General features: G+C 40.5%; 1 protein-coding gene across 6 annotated transcripts in view; it reads right to left on the bottom strand.

The window, feature by feature from the left end:
• Nucleotides 1–1,620: 1,620 nt before the first annotated feature.
• The window catches only part of LOC118399438 (rho guanine nucleotide exchange factor 2-like), a 97,105-nt gene continuing 82,988 nt past the window's right edge, over nucleotides 1,621–15,737 (bottom strand). For 5 of the 6 annotated variants that reach the window (XM_052472101.1, XM_035795517.2, XM_052472103.1 and 2 more), the window contains 5 exons: nucleotides 13,302–13,343; nucleotides 11,537–11,587; nucleotides 10,290–10,625; nucleotides 8,143–8,314; nucleotides 1,621–5,944 (listed from right to left, as the gene is read on the bottom strand). In XM_052472101.1, coding sequence (XP_052328061.1) covers nucleotides 5,820–5,944; nucleotides 8,143–8,314; nucleotides 10,290–10,625; nucleotides 11,537–11,587; nucleotides 13,302–13,343 — 726 coding nt within the window. In that variant the 3' untranslated portion in view covers nucleotides 1,621–5,819. The remainder of the gene's footprint in view (nucleotides 5,945–8,142; nucleotides 8,315–10,289; nucleotides 10,626–11,536; nucleotides 11,588–13,301; nucleotides 13,344–15,737) is intronic. The other variant, XM_052472102.1, reaches the window with a different exon arrangement.

Raw genomic sequence — 15,737 nt, 5'->3', positions numbered from 1 at the left:
TCCCCAATGTTGGTAAATTCCAATGATGAATGGGGTTCAGGCGGGCCATAGAGAGGCGCCCACTATGCCAACTATGTCCCCCAATGGGGATATTTATACATGTTACTTGGCTGACATTGTCCCCAGCATTAGGGAGGGAGGGATAGAGAGAAACAAAAAGAGATGGAGAAGGGAGTGAGATATACTGTATATAGCTAGAGAGAAAGAGAGAGGTAGTGGACAAGAGTAAGAGGGTTAGAGAAGGGAGAGAATACAAGTCATTTGGTCGACAGTGTCCAGGTTTAGACTGTGGATGGATGGAAGGGGGAGGGAGAAAGAGAAACGAAGAGATGGCTAAGAGAGTGAGACAGAACCTGTCCGTAAACAACTCCTCATGGAGATGAGACAATTGGACAGGTGGTTATGGACTAAGGGCTGTTTCTGGATGGAGCCATAGAGTGAGAGAGAAAAAGAGAGGTAGTGGAAAAGAGAGTAAGAGAGATGGACACAGATGGGCAGTGGAATTCATTTTAAAAAATGGCATAGAGAGAGGAAGTTAAAAAGGGTAAGGGGAAAAGAGAGATGGTGAAGAAGGTGAGAGAGTTAAGTGTGTTGGGGGGTTTGATAGATTTCACCTGTTTCGGTAGAGGCATCAAGTCACCGTGAGGGGTTTAGGGGGAGGTATTTGGGGAAGCGGTGTCAGCCTACATTAGATAGATATAGAGTATGAGACAGTGGGATACATGAGCTAAGGCCCTCCAAAAGACAGCTGCGTTTTACCACCAAATTGTATTGACGTACTACGGGGATCGTCATAGTCTGATATGAGCTTTGGTAGCCACAGCCAATTCAGTGATTGTCTGTACAATGTGCCAGCTTATAGCAGAGCTAGATTCGATTACCAGAATGCAGTGGTAATGCTTCAGGTAAGAGCAACTGTTGGTAACACTTCATTTGGACCTTTTTTATCACAAGGTCTACCTAACACCGTCAAAATAATGACATACAGATGTCATAAACAGTCATGACCGCTTATGACAACTGTTACAAACCTTTGTTAGGTTTTACCTAGGCATTAATTCCAATTAGGATAGGCATAATGCCAACACACTTACCATAATAATGGTTTGTGTCAGGACCATGATAAATTGTGGAAATAAGTCTTCATTACTACACCACCTCTTGTTTTGACAGAGGGCTCAAGTGAGATGGACCACAACTATCTGTAGTAAGAGCACAAATCAATAAGACCCTTTTTACACCAGCACAGAACTTGTCAAAACGAGTGGATATATGCCATTGATACATAAATATGACAATATAACTTTGATAACAATGTTGTGTCTTTGGCTATGCCGGATTAAGTGATATGACATGCTATTCTATAAAATAATTTCTCTGTAATTAATATTACCTGATTGAGCTAATCATGTAAATGTAATTAACTAGAGAGTCGGGCACCACAAAATAATATTTATAGAGCTGTTATCTTCCGAATAAACTCTTAATAAAGACCTAGTAATATTTTACATCAATAGCAGTCAATATTGAATGTCATCTTAATTCAGTCTCATCTGAAAGTTGTAAATTCTTGGTTATCTGCACGAACCCTGGTTAACAATTTGAATAAGCAAAACAAAATTGGGTTTAATCATTTATTTACTAAATACCTAACTAATCACACAGAATTACACATACACATAATGAAATCATAAATTGATTACAAATGACGTTATCAAGGAAAACGTCCCTAGCGGGCGGAACAGATATGACAGCTTGTTACACAAAAGGAAAGGGCTGGGTTTGAGTGAAGGAGCGGGAAGACTGAGGAACAAAGGCCAAAGCTGTGCTATCGTAAAGACAGTATCTTGTGCATTCTAAATTACCGCCCATTTGGAAAAGGAAAATGCAATAAATATTTACTCTGGGCTGAGCTGCGCTTCGGTAGGTTGGTGGTAGATGGAAGGCCGTGTTGCCCAACCGAGTCCTTTGAAGAATGTCTCTGGTTGTCAATTGGATACGTTGTAGTAACGTCGTTGTGTGGTAGACGGGATACTCTGTGTCTGCTCCTTCCTAACCTGCGTTTGCAGCTGCAGTTGCTAACTCAACGGCTAGGAGGTATCACTTCTGTAGTGAATAAGAGTTCAAAGTTCATACCATTCGCAACCAAAGCTCACGCTGATGTTGGCTTCATTCTGTAGTTATTATCTGAACCATTCTGACATAGGACCGTCGTCCTCACGTCCTCGGAACAGAAGGTTATATTGTCGTCAAGGGCTTATATAGGAAGGGAGAGGAGGGCGTGTTTGAAAAGTTTTATAACCCATGTCCCTTCACAGGGGCGGGCCACTGATTGAGCAGCCCTATCTTATGAAAACCCAAATCTCACATTTTAGAAGCTAAAATCACATTTCATCCCATCACGAATAATTTCATATTCAAACATTTAAATTGAACAACAATTCCATGTTAATCCGATAACTCTGATGTGTAGACTTTCTATTGTAGAGTTTGTCATCTTATCATTGATGAGAATGTCTCAGATGACAACCGAACTGACATCATATTCATTAAGTACCACCGTCGGATTACCAGAATATTGTTAATTTCCCCCACCTTCTGATGTTCCCAGAATCTCTATGTTAACCAAGGGTTTGCAAATGTAACATCAGTAGGGTAGAGAGGAAAAAGGGGGGAAGAGGTATTTATGACTGTCATAAACCTACCCCCAGGCCAACGTCATGACAACAACTTGAAAGGCAACATTTGGATTTAACATTCATTTCTTTAGTATGGGCTTCTATAAACATACATTGAATATAGTACAATCAAATAAAGACAGACACAAAATCATTGCCCATGTCATTTTTTAGCCAGATTGATACACACTATGCAAGCCAGGAAAATATGGTTCATGAGTCAAATTAAGATGACAAGAAATTACAAGAATAAAGAAATTCTCAATTAAAGCATTTTAGTTTCAAAATAATTTAAAGGCAAATATAACGGTTGCTCGGCTGTCTGTTGTTCAAAAACAGTCCCCAATGTCATTGGTTTAGTCATTAATAGAGAAGACTCCGTTTTATAATTCGATGTTGGCAAAAAAGTTGTTGATTTCCCCTATCTCTCAATCTCAAAATGGATTACATGGCGTATTGTCTCAGTTCCATCTTCCAATTTCTGTATTTTTGACTGCTTCTTTCATATAGTCTACCAAGTCCACTAGAGTTAAACTTGGAAACTACATTGCTTATGCTGAAGTGATCCATATAGGGATTAGGTTATTTTGTCCATTTAGGTAAAACTTTATTTTGCCAGGTATTTACTTAGTAACTACATGGTGATAGCATAATTCTTTCTGGTAATTACTTGAAATTAATTATGAACAATTGTCCCTTTCTGGTATTTGTGATGAAGAATCCCCAAGTAATATACACAGAGTGCACAAATCATTAGGAACACCTTCCTAATATTGAGTTACACCCCTTTTGCCCTCAGAACAACCTTAATTGAACTCTGCAAGGTGTCGAAAGCGTTCCACAGGGATGCTGGCCCATGTTGACTCCACTGCTTACGATAGTTGTGTCAAGTTGGCTGGATGTCCTTTGGGTGGTGGAACATTCTTGATACGCTCGGGAAACTGTTGAGTGTGAAAAACCCAGCAGCGTTGCAGTTCTTGACACACTCGAATCAGTGCGCCTGGCAACTCCTACCATACACATTTAAAGGCACTTACATATTTAGTCTTGCCCATTCCCTCTCTGAATTGCAGATACACAATCCATTTCTTTAGAAATGTCCTTGTTTTTGAAAGAAAAGCACATTTTTTGTCCATTAAAATAACATCAAAAATTGTTCAGAAATACAATGTAGACATTGTTAATGTTGTAAATGACTATTGTAGCTGGAAACTGATTATTTTTAATGAAATATCTAGGCGTACAGAGGCCCATTATCAGCAACCATCACTCCTGTGTTCCAAATGCACGTTGTGTTAATCTAATCCAAGTTTATCAGTTTGAGAAACAGATGCCTCACAAGTCCTCAACTGGCAGCTTCATTAAATAGTACACGCAAAACACCAGTCTCAACATCAACAGTGAAGAGGCGTCTCCGGGATGCTAGCCTTCTAGGCAAAGTTCCTCTGTCCAATGTCTGTGTTCTTTTGCCCATCTTAATATTTTCTTTTTATTGGCCAGTCTGAGATATGGCTTTTTCTTTGTAACTCTGCCTAGAAGGCCAGCATCCCAGAGTCGCCTCTTCACTGTTGACAATGACACTGGTGTTTTGGGGGTACTATTTAATGAATCTACCAGTTGAGGACTTGTGAGGCATCTGTTTCACAAACTAGACACTAGTACTTGTCCTCTTGCTCAGTTGTGCACCGGGGCCTCCCACTCCTCTTTCTATTCTGGTTAGGGCCAGTTTGCACTGTTCTGGAGTAGTATACAGGGAGTAGTATACAGCGTTGTACGAGATCTTCAGTTTCTTAGCAATTTCTCGCATAGAATAGCCTTCATTTCTCAGAACAAGTATAGACTGACGAGTTTCAGAAGAAAGATATTTGTTTCTGGCCATTTTGAGCCTGTAATTGAACCCACAAATGCTGATGCTCCAGAAACTCAACTAGTCTACAGAAGGACAGTTTTATTGCTTCTTTAATCAGAACAACAGTTTTCAGCTGTGCTAACATAATTGCAAAAGGGTTTTCTAATGATCAATTAGCCTTTAAAAATGATAAACTTGGATTAGCTAACACAACGTGCCATTGGAACACAGGAGTGATGGTTGCTGATAATGGGCCTCTGTACGCCTATGTAGATATTCCATTAAAAATCAGCCATTTCCAGCTACAATAGTCATTTACAACATTAACAATGTCTACATTGTATTTCTGATCAATTTGATGTTATTTTAAATGGACAAAAAAAGGCTTTTCTTTCAAAAACAAGGACATTTCTAAGTGACCCCAAACTTTTGTATGGTAGTGTATGTGCCACGAAGCGAGTTACATTACTTTGAGCATTTAAAGTATATGTATGTGATCCCTGCAGGAAATGAACCACAAACCAGTGGGTAAGTAAGTAAGTCATTTTGTAATAATAATTGTCATTATGCTGTTGCCATGTGGTTTCTATGTAAAAACATGGTAATCAGGGGAGAGAAATACATTCTTATACAGTCACTCTAATGTTTGGCTTGTGTCATGAGAGGTCTTAACTTACCTGCTTAAATAAGGAAGGAAGAATAAATAAACAAATTATTAGCATCATAAACAGCGTTGAGAATTAGATAAACCTAATTATGGAAATGTAAAGGACTCAAATGTGTGTGTGTGTGAGCATGTATGACCGTGTGTGTCTGTGGTGTGTGTCTGTGGTGTGTGTTTGTGCATATCCATGTGTCTCAGCACAAACCTGCTATATATACACATCCACATCCAACATCCTAATGCAAAGAAGCAGCTACCAAACCATTATTAAAGCAGTGTCCCATTCACTTAGACAAAACCCCATCAGCTTTGGTTATCCATTCACTGCTTTTATATTTGCTGTCCATTTCCTGCATATTCTTCTTTGGAAAATCATCATTGCATAACTCCCTTCCTGTTATTCATGCCACTTTAATAGGTGGCATTAATAAGTCCAGCATCGATTCCCAAAGGGAGCCGTATAAATCCAAATAATCCCAATCGAGAAACATAAAAGAATAGCGTAGTCACATATTGCCACTGGTCGTGTACTGTAAAGCAAAAGCCACGAAACAAATATAATATATATATATATATATATATTTGAAAATGAATATGATACTTCCTTTTAAGTGTAAAAAGAGGAAGACTATTTCAAGTTCAGTTCTGTTGTCCTCGTCGGCCTATTTTTGAGAGTAGGGGAGCAGTGTGACACGTCAGGCTCTCGTGGTAGTTCTGCTGTGGCTTCGCTCTCCTCTGGAATGTCCTGAAGATCTGAGTAAAGAGACCATTTGCAAATAAACAATTTATATCAAAGCAAACACCAGGGTCTTTATTATGATGCCAGAGATGGTTCTTTTGAAAAGTGACAAACAGGTTATTTTCATGCACACTTGGAGGGGTACTGTAGTCTTTTTCTCCGGTGGACTAGAAATCATTGGTGTAGTGCATTCCTTTACTTTGATCTCTCTCTCTCTCTCTCTCTCTTTCAACAGGGGGTAGAATGATGACGCTCAGCACTAGCCCTGGAAAGACATCTCCACCCACACACAAACACTGAGAGAAGCAGAGGGATGTGAGTTGTTCGCATGCACACCCAGAGAGAGAACATCAGGTGAGAAGGGCAGCGATGTTGTGTGTGTTCCAGAAAGAGACAATTTGTGCCTCATCACAGAATTGATGTGTTATATAAAACTGTGTGTGGGCTTGCATTAGCATTATGGAGAGGAAAGAGGTAAGCCTATCTCTGCTAAAGCACATTTCAATATAATTATACTACAGGGGAATATCCCCTGTTGGGAATTGTGTATTTCTTTATATTTCGTATTTTGCTACTTTTTGTTGTTTGAAGTAATCACGAAAAACAGGCCTTATTTTAAGGCATTTTTAACCTGCCAGCTCCTATTAGTTAGCACCGTGGCACCAACTTGCCTTCCGAAAATTCTATTCCCAGTCTATTGTTCTACGTCACAATGCCTGTTTGGCTATTGTTGGCCCACGTTGTTGGTAGGTAAAATGTAAACAACCAAAAATAACTCCTGGAACTCTGAGGTTGTCCCATTGTTTCCTATTGGGAAATATAGGTATGTCTGTCTATTTTGCCAAATATCTCGCAATGTGTACATTTAGATTTTTTCAAATTGGACACCATTTTAATCATGAGAATCTCCTCTTTCTAATTACATAAGGTTGGGTAGCGTACTCTGCTGTCATCGATCGCCAGACCAGAAATAGTCAAAAGTTGCAATTTTTTCCCTACTTCCTCATTATGCAGACATAAGCACTTTTGGCACCATCGAGGTGCGGATGTTTACAAGTTGTTATTTTTCAGTTTCATCCTAAGAACAAATTGTGATGGTAAAATCAAAAGGAATACATTTTTTGGTGCCAAGCTCTGCGAACGTTCAATTCCATTCATTTGCTATGGGCTCGCGCTAGTGTTCCAGCTTAGCCAACGTTCTTTTGCTATTTTTTAGCCTTGGGTGAATTTTGACTTGTTCTATTATACAGCCTACAACAAGTGCAGCTGAAAATTCACTCATCAAAACCACTGCTACAGTTGCTGGCGATCATGGCAATGCAGTGGCTAGCCCACAGAGTTTGGCTAGCCTAGTCTCTGTCAACGGTGAAGCCAGCAGAGCCCCCGTCCCAGTACCGCCACAAGCCTCCTTGCCGCCACCCAGCTAAGCAGCAGCTACTAACAATGCTAAATCACACGGGCCAGAGCCACTTACATCCAGAGGAGCAACCCCAGATGACCTTGGGGTTGAGAAGTTAGGTAAGTTTCCAGTAAGATTGTATTCAGGGAAGAAGCTGTCTTCTGGTAAAAATTCAGTACAAACTGTTGCAGCCTTTTGTTTCCCCCTGATGAAATTTCGGTCCAGCGCATCATCAGATTCAACCTTTACCATTAAAGGGTTCTGTGAACAGTTTGGTGACAAACAATGCCTTTTCCTGCATGATGGAGCAGCTTGCCATAAGGCAAAAGTGATAACTAAGTGGCTCGGGGAACAAAACATCAATATTTTGGGTCCATGGCCAGGAAACTCCCCAGACCTTAATCCCATTGAGAACTTCTGGTCAATCCTCAAGAGACGGGTGGACAAACAAAAACCCACAAATTCTGACAAACTCCAAGCATTGATTATGCACGAATGGGCTGCCATCAGTCAGGATGTGGCCCAGAAGTTAATTGACAGCATGCCAGGGTGGATTGCAGAGGTCTTGAAAAAGAAGGGTAAACACTGCAAATATTGACTCTTTGCATCAACTTTATGTAATTGTCAATAAAAGCCTTTGACACTTATGAATCGCTTGTTGTTATACTTCAGTATTCCATAGTAACATCTGACAAAAATATCTAAAGACACTGAAGCAGCAAACTTTGTGAAAATTAATATTTGTGTCATTCTCAAAACTTTTGGCCACGAGTGTACACTTGGAAGTGTTGTTTACTAAGACTCTTTACACACCATGGGGACTCTCCGAGCGCGGTGATGCTTTGGCCTCCTCCTCCTCCTCATCTGACGTCACCTCCACCTCCAGGTCACTGCCATCATGATGCCCTTCCAAATGCTCGATTGACTCCTGGCTGGCCAATTGGGTGTCTGCGTTGGTTTCACTTGCTCTGCGAAGGGGTGGAGCCTAGGCAAGATGACAAGTGGAACGACACACCAGATCAATTGTGACACCTACTGACACTTCCTTTCTATATTTGGCTAATATATAACCTCCAGTGCCTTCAGAAAGTATTCAGACCCCTTGACTTCTTCCACATTTTGTTACAGCCTGAATGAAACATGTATTAAATTCAGATTTTGTGTCACTGGACTGACTATACACCCCCATAAAAATGTTACAAGTTAATAAAAAATGAAAACTTGAAATGTTTTCAATAAGTATTAAACCCCTTTGCTATGGCATGCCGAAATACGTTCAGGAGTAAAAATGTTGTGAATAATAGTGTTCAACATGATTTTGAATGACTACCGCACACATACAATTATCTGCAAGGTCTCTCAGTCGAGCAGTGAATTTCAAACACAGGTTCAACCACAAAGACCAGGGAAGTTGTCCAATGCCTCGTAATTACACTTTGGATAGTGTGTCAATACATAGATACTGGCATCCTTCCTAATTCAGTTAAGAGACCACTCAGGGATTTCACCATGAGGCCAATGATCAATTTAAAACAGTTACAGGGTTTAATGGCTGTCATAGAAGAAAACTGAGGATGGATCAACAACATTGTAGTTACTCCAAAATACTAAGTGACAGTGTGAAAAGGAAGCCACTACAGAATAAAACATATTCCAAAACATGGATCCTGTTTGCAATAAGGCATTAAAGTAAAATTGCAAAGAATGTGGCAAAGAAATTAACTTTATGTCCTGAATACAAAGCATTATGTTTTGCATTATGTTTGAGTACCACCCTTCATATTTTCAAGCATGGTGGTGGCTGCATCATGTTATGGGTATGCTTGTGATTATTAATATTTGACCCTGCTGGTCATCTGTGAACGTTTGAACATCTTGACCATGTACTGTTATAATCTCCTGTGTCGCCGAGTTACAGTTTTGACTGAAATATATCTTGAAAATCTATGGCAAGTCTTGAAAATGGCTGTCTAGCAATGATCAACAACCAACTTGACAGAACTTGAATAATTTTTTAAAGAATAATGTGCAAATATTCTACAATCCAGGTGTGAAAAGGTCTTAGAAACATACCCAAAAAAATACGATTCGATGTAATCATTGCCAAAGGTGATTCTATTGACTCAGGGGTGAGAATACTTATGTAAATGAGATATTTACTTTTCAATAAATTAGCTCAACTTTGTCATTATGGGCAATTGTGTGGTGAGAAAAAAATGGGTGAGAAAAATAATCTATTTGATCCATTTTGAATTTAGGCTGTAACAACAAATTGTAGAATAAGTCAAGAGGTATGAATACTTTCTGAAGGCATTTACTCAACTCAGATGACTGAGAGCATATTCCCATTATCAGATTCTCATCTACAACAATGACCTTGGTAAAAATCAGTGTACCCCCTATAGTTAAGCTAAGTGCAACTACCCACAGTGTCAGAGTTGGTGTCTAAACTTACTGTTGCGCGTTGGAATAGTAAAATACACAAGTGCAATTTCGAAATTTGGTTGTGCATCAGCAGTTTTTCTGTTGTCAGTCACTGATAGTCAATTAGCCCATGTCAGCTACATTTTTTAGATTGCTAAGTTAGTTTAGCACCCAGCTATGTAAACTTGTTATCATGGTCGAATGGGCTGTGAGGCCCCCCATTGATTTTGTTAGTCAGTCTAACTCAGATATATTAAAAACTGCAAACATTTCTCCCACCCTATGGGAAAATGTGTAGAAGTGCAGGAATAAGCTGTAAAACAGACCATTTTCCTCTCGGCCCCATGGCAGAATGTGTCGAATTGCAGCAAATTAACTCTAACTGATTTTTTTCCATCTCCACTTTCAAGAGGGCGGTCACTAAAATGTTTTGCTCGCAAAAATGTGGGTACGCAGACCCGCGAGCAACTGCAGCACCTCATGATGAAATCAGATTTTTTTTGTGGTCCCCCCACCCCCATCAAAGTTGCCCATACCTGCTCTGAGCCTGCAGTTCCCACACTGTCCATCATAGTGGCACTGTGGGCCTTCATGTCGCGGACCTGCCTCTCCAGCTGGGCGCGGGCCTTTTCGCTATCCCTCAGGCGGCCCTCGGTACCCCGCAGCCTACTGAGTTCCTCCTGCAGGAGGCTGTGCTGCCTCTGGAGCAGGGCCAGCTCCCCGATGGCTACCCCCGTGCTGGCCTCAGCCATGCCCGCGTCACGTGACAGGGAGTGCCAGACCCGTCCGGTGGGCGTGGTCGGGGTGTCGACTGGTGGGCCTTCAGAGCGCAGGCAGAGCTCCAGGATGGAGTCCTGCTTGATCACGGTGCCCTGGGAGAAGGAGAATCATTTAGAAGGGAATGGAGTGAGATATGAGGAGACTGATCTAGTGGTAGCATTGCTGACTCCATGTCATTGGGGTGGCAGGGTAGCCTAGTGGTTAGAGCGTTGTACTAATAACCGAAAGGTTGCAAGATTGAATCCCCGAGCTGACAAGGAAAAATACATTGGTTGTTCTACCCCTGAACAAGGTAGTTAACCTACTGTTCCTAGGCCGTCATTGAAAATAAGAATTTGTTCTTAACTGACTTGCCTAGTTAAATAAAGCTAAAATACAAATGTAACGGGAGTATCTCCAGGCCATCAGACTATTAAAGAGTCACTACTAGCTGGCCTCTGCCCAGTACCCTGCCCTGAACCTTAGTCACTGTTCTTGCTGGCTACCACCCAGTACTCTACCCTGCATATATATATACTGTATTATAGTCATGGCTCATCCTATAACTTTGTTTTTTCATTTCTGGAATATATGTGTATAGTTATTTTATTGCTAGGTGTTACTGCAGTAATTGCACCTGCAATAACATCCGCAAATCTGTGTACGCAACCAATAAACTTTTATTTTTGTTTGATCTACAGGAATGAAGGCACAAGCTATAGATAGGAATACATTTATACATGTCACAATAGAAAATACTTTATCAACTGTGAGATCATGAAAGGAAAATAATACATTACTATTCAAGCTGATTAAAACAAGCAGAAGCCTAAGCAAGTCTACTGCAAAACTAGAAATATGGGTCAAAGACTCTCAAATACTTCAGCACATTAAGAACCAATTAAATAGTCCCGAAAATGCAAACTCGGTTAAATAAAGAGCACCTCAAATACAGTCAAGAATTTGAAGATATTTGACATTTGTATTTGACTCAGGTTTGGTACAAAGAGACACATCCACTGACCTGGAGGGCATGAAGGTAGGCACTAAGGTTGACCAGCCTCTGATATGCTTCCTGAAAAACATACACCATCAGTGATAAAATAAATATGTCAATGCCATTAAGAGCATATACAGTGCCTTCGGGAAGTATTCAGACCCCTTGACTTTTTCCACAACCTTTCAGCCTTATTCTAAAATTGATTTTTTTAAAATCTACACACAATGCCCCATAATGACAAAGCGATATACCTTATTTACATAAGTATTCAGACCCTTTGGTAAGAGACTCGAAATTGAGCTCAGGTGCATCCTGTTTCCATTGATCATCTTTGATGTTTCTACAACTTGATTGGAGTTCACCTGTGGTAAGTTCAATTGATTGGACATGATTTGGAAAGGCACACACCTGTCTATATAAGGTCCCACTTTGACAGTGCATGTCAGAGCAAAAACCAAGTCATGAGGTCGAAGGAATTGTCCATAGAGCCCCGAGACATCATCTTGTCGAGGCACAGATCTGGGGAAGGGTACCAAAACATGTAAGCAGCATTGAAGGTCCCCAAGAACACAGTGGACTCCATCACTCTTAAACAGAAGAAGTTTGGAACCACCAAGACTCTTCCTAGAGCTGGCTACCCGGCCAAACTGAGCAATCGACGGGGAAGGGCCTTGGTCAGGGAGGTGACCAAGAACCCAATGGTCACTCTGACAGAGCTCCAGAGTTCCTCTCTGGAGATGGGGGAACATTCTAGAAGGACAACCATCATTGCAGCACTCCACCAATCAGGCCTTTATGGTAAAGTGGCCAGACGGAAGCCAATCCTCAGTAAAAGGCACATGATAGCCCGCTTGGAGTTTGCCAAAAGGCACCCAAAGACTCTCAGACCATGAGAAACAAGATTCTCTGGTCTGATGAAACCAACATTGAACTTGACCTGAATGCCAAGCGTCACGTCTAGAGGAAACCCGGCACCATCCCTACGGTGAAGCACGGTGGTGGCAGCATCATGCTGTGGGGATGTTTTTCAGCAGCAGGGACTGGGAGACTAGTCAGGTTCGAGGGAAAGATGAACGGAGCAAAGTACAGAGAGATCCTTGTTGAAAACCTGCTCTAGAGCGCTCAGGACCTCAGACTGGGGCGAAGGTTCACCTTCCAACAGGACAATGACTCTCAGCACACAGCCAAGTCTGTGAATGTCCTTGAGTGGCCCAGCCAGAGCCAGGATTTGAACCTGATCAAAAATCTCTGGAGAGACCTGAAAATAACTGTGCAGCAACGGTCCCCATCCTACCTGACAGAGCTTGAGAGGATCTGCAGAGAAGAATGGGAGAAGCTCTTCAAATACAGCTGTGCTGTAATCGCTGCCAAAGGTGCTTCAACAAAGTACAGCGTAAAGGGTCTTTTGTAAATGTGATATCAGTTCTTTATTTTAATACATTTGCAAACATTTCTAAAAACCTGTTTTTGTTTTATCATTATGGGGTATTGTGTGCAGATTGATGAGGGGGACAAAATGTAATGCATTTTAGAATAAGGATGTAATGTAACAAAATGTGGGAAAAGTCAAGGGGTCTGAATACTATCTGAATGCACTGTACCTTGCTCTATCTCATAGGCTACACAAACAGGCACACGCAGACATCTTCACAACACAGACACACAACCTCTCGCCATCTCTAGCCAAATATTTCAATGGGTTCTCTGTTAGCTAGTTAGACATGTATGGATAAAGTGACAGTAGTTCATTATAAGATAGTGTGGATTCAGTGTGCATTGACCACTGTACCTCAGTTGAGGGCCTATCTCCAGCCTGATTCCCATTCCGGTCCTGGGAAATTGTTTCATGCAAACATAATAATACTTTAAATTATGCATAATATCTGTATGATCCTCATATCACTTTGTTTCTGTATATTGTGATTTAAAATGGAATTAAAGTAAGCAAATTACTCACTGATTGACTGTAGTATAGCATTGCTTCATATCACAATAGAAATCCCATTCCTTTGGTGGAGGTGAAAAATGTTTGCTAACAAAATACTTTTCAACTTTTGCAATTTATGAATATTTTTCTAAGGAAACCAGTAGGGTTTTATTGTGAAACATTCCTATAATTATAATGACATTTCAGAATAGAGTTAGGCTTAAGAAAAGAATGGTGATTGGAAAAATGTATGTTGCCATGGATACTCCATGGCACTGCCTGAAACAGAGCTGTCAAGCTATAAAAACTCAGAGTGGAATAAATGAATAAAGGACGCCTTCACTTGAAACTTCAAACATAAGGTCATATTCATTAGGCACCAAACAGAAATCGGACTGAAACAGGGAGGGTCTACATGGACATTGCAAATGCCCTAATGCAGTGGTTCTCAAACTTTTTCCATTTTCCACTCGGGCCAGGGCTCTAGACTAACTTTTTCAGTTGATGGCACCAGCACCTGATTTGGTCACACCAATGATGACCTGACCTGTGTTCCATAATGTACACACATTCCATACAGAACCAGGATAATGATGATTTTTCAAAGTAGATTGCCGTTGCATGGCTTGACATTCAGGCAAATTTGCCCGTGGCACACCAGACCAGTGCCAACTGAAAGCTACTGGCCCGATTGAAAACAATACTGGCCTGGGAAAGCAGATGATGCGCACATCATTTACATGTTATATTTAATTTTCAGGCTGAGTAAGTAGTCTGTTGCCTATAATGACCTACCCTGCATTCACAAAATTACATTTTTACATTGATTGTTAAGAGGAGTAAAAAATCTACCCTTTGCACAATCTCAAAAAGGGTGTTATTGTCAGCGATTTTGAACAATCACTCCACAGTGATTGGACCCTATAAAATCAATTTTATCTTTTGGAAAATTCTGTTTTCCCGGTTAGATTTTTCCCGATTTTCATTCTCAAAATCACACTTATTTTGTTAATAGAAAAACTAGTCTACAACAATGCTTAAACCACATCAGGAGACCACTTTTGAGGTTTGGGAACAATTATAATTTGGAGGGTGTAGTTGCTCTTTCATTCAAGAGACTTGTGTTTGGCTAGCTTTGTTTTTGTACTGTACAATGTACAGTGTAAGCTACATGTGATGGCAGAGTTTGCAAAACAAATGCCCAGCAATTGATACAAATCATCATGATATATTTCTGCCAGGGTGTAGTTTCCCCTTAATTCAACTGTGCACCTATCAAGAGACAGTTGTGTTTGGCTAGCGGTATTTTTGTACTGTACAATGTATAGTGTAGTTTTCATGTGATGGCAGAGTTTGCGAAACAAATGCCCCACGACTGATACAAATCATCATGATATCATTCTGCCAGGTAGGTCTAACCTGCAGTCAAATTTTAATTGGAAAGGTTTTTGGGGGAAACCTTACGAAAGTTGAATTCAAAACAGTGCATGATGACTGATTTGTGCATTGCAAAGATTCAACCAAGACTTCGGACCAAACCTTTTGAATACCTGGTCTGCATACCAATTGTTGCAAAACAATTGAATAAATATTGATAAAAAGAAAAGCTCATTGTGAACCAAAAACTAACATGACCAGCTACATTTATTTCACTGGCACCAGTGACCAATAAAAAATTGGTGTCTCACTGCTAATTCAAAGGGTCCCCTGCTCTAATGAACATCACCCAGCTTTAAGCGATCAAAAGCCTATATTAAAAATGACTAGAACTGCTAATCTATCTTCAATATTTGTTAATTTGGGTTGACCAGTATGTTGGCAGGAATGTTGTCTACACCCATTTTGTCTTATGACAGACCTGGGGCTGTTGCCACCATACATACATCAATCTTAGACTAAAAGAAGCTGGATGATGACATGACACTGTAAAATGGCCAGCGAACCATGAACTTCAGTCTACAATGTTATTGGCACAATTAACCTTCATAACTAGATTGATTTATCTCTGTGGTGCCACTCGTATGACAAATCAGGGCCATAACCTCATAAGCACTAAAATATCACTGCCTGCATCCTCTTCAAATATCAACGATGGTACAAACCCCTATTTCTATTTAGGGCACCTCCAGAGTGTAATATGGAATTGAACCCTGCCTATAAAAAGTATATGGTAAATAATTCTCACAACAAATTTCCGTTTGATCAGTTAGTTGAAGCATGGTGCTACCAACACAGGGGCTGAATCCTACTACACCGGCTCTGATGCTCTTCGGATGTGGCAGGGCTTGCAAACTATCA

Source organism: Oncorhynchus keta, chromosome 20 (assembly GCF_023373465.1).
Source record: "Oncorhynchus keta strain PuntledgeMale-10-30-2019 chromosome 20, Oket_V2, whole genome shotgun sequence".
Classification (NCBI taxonomy): Eukaryota; Metazoa; Chordata; class Actinopteri; order Salmoniformes; family Salmonidae; genus Oncorhynchus; species Oncorhynchus keta.
The sequence above is the reverse complement of the archived record's forward strand: the minus strand, read 5'-3'. Positions and strand labels throughout refer to the sequence as shown.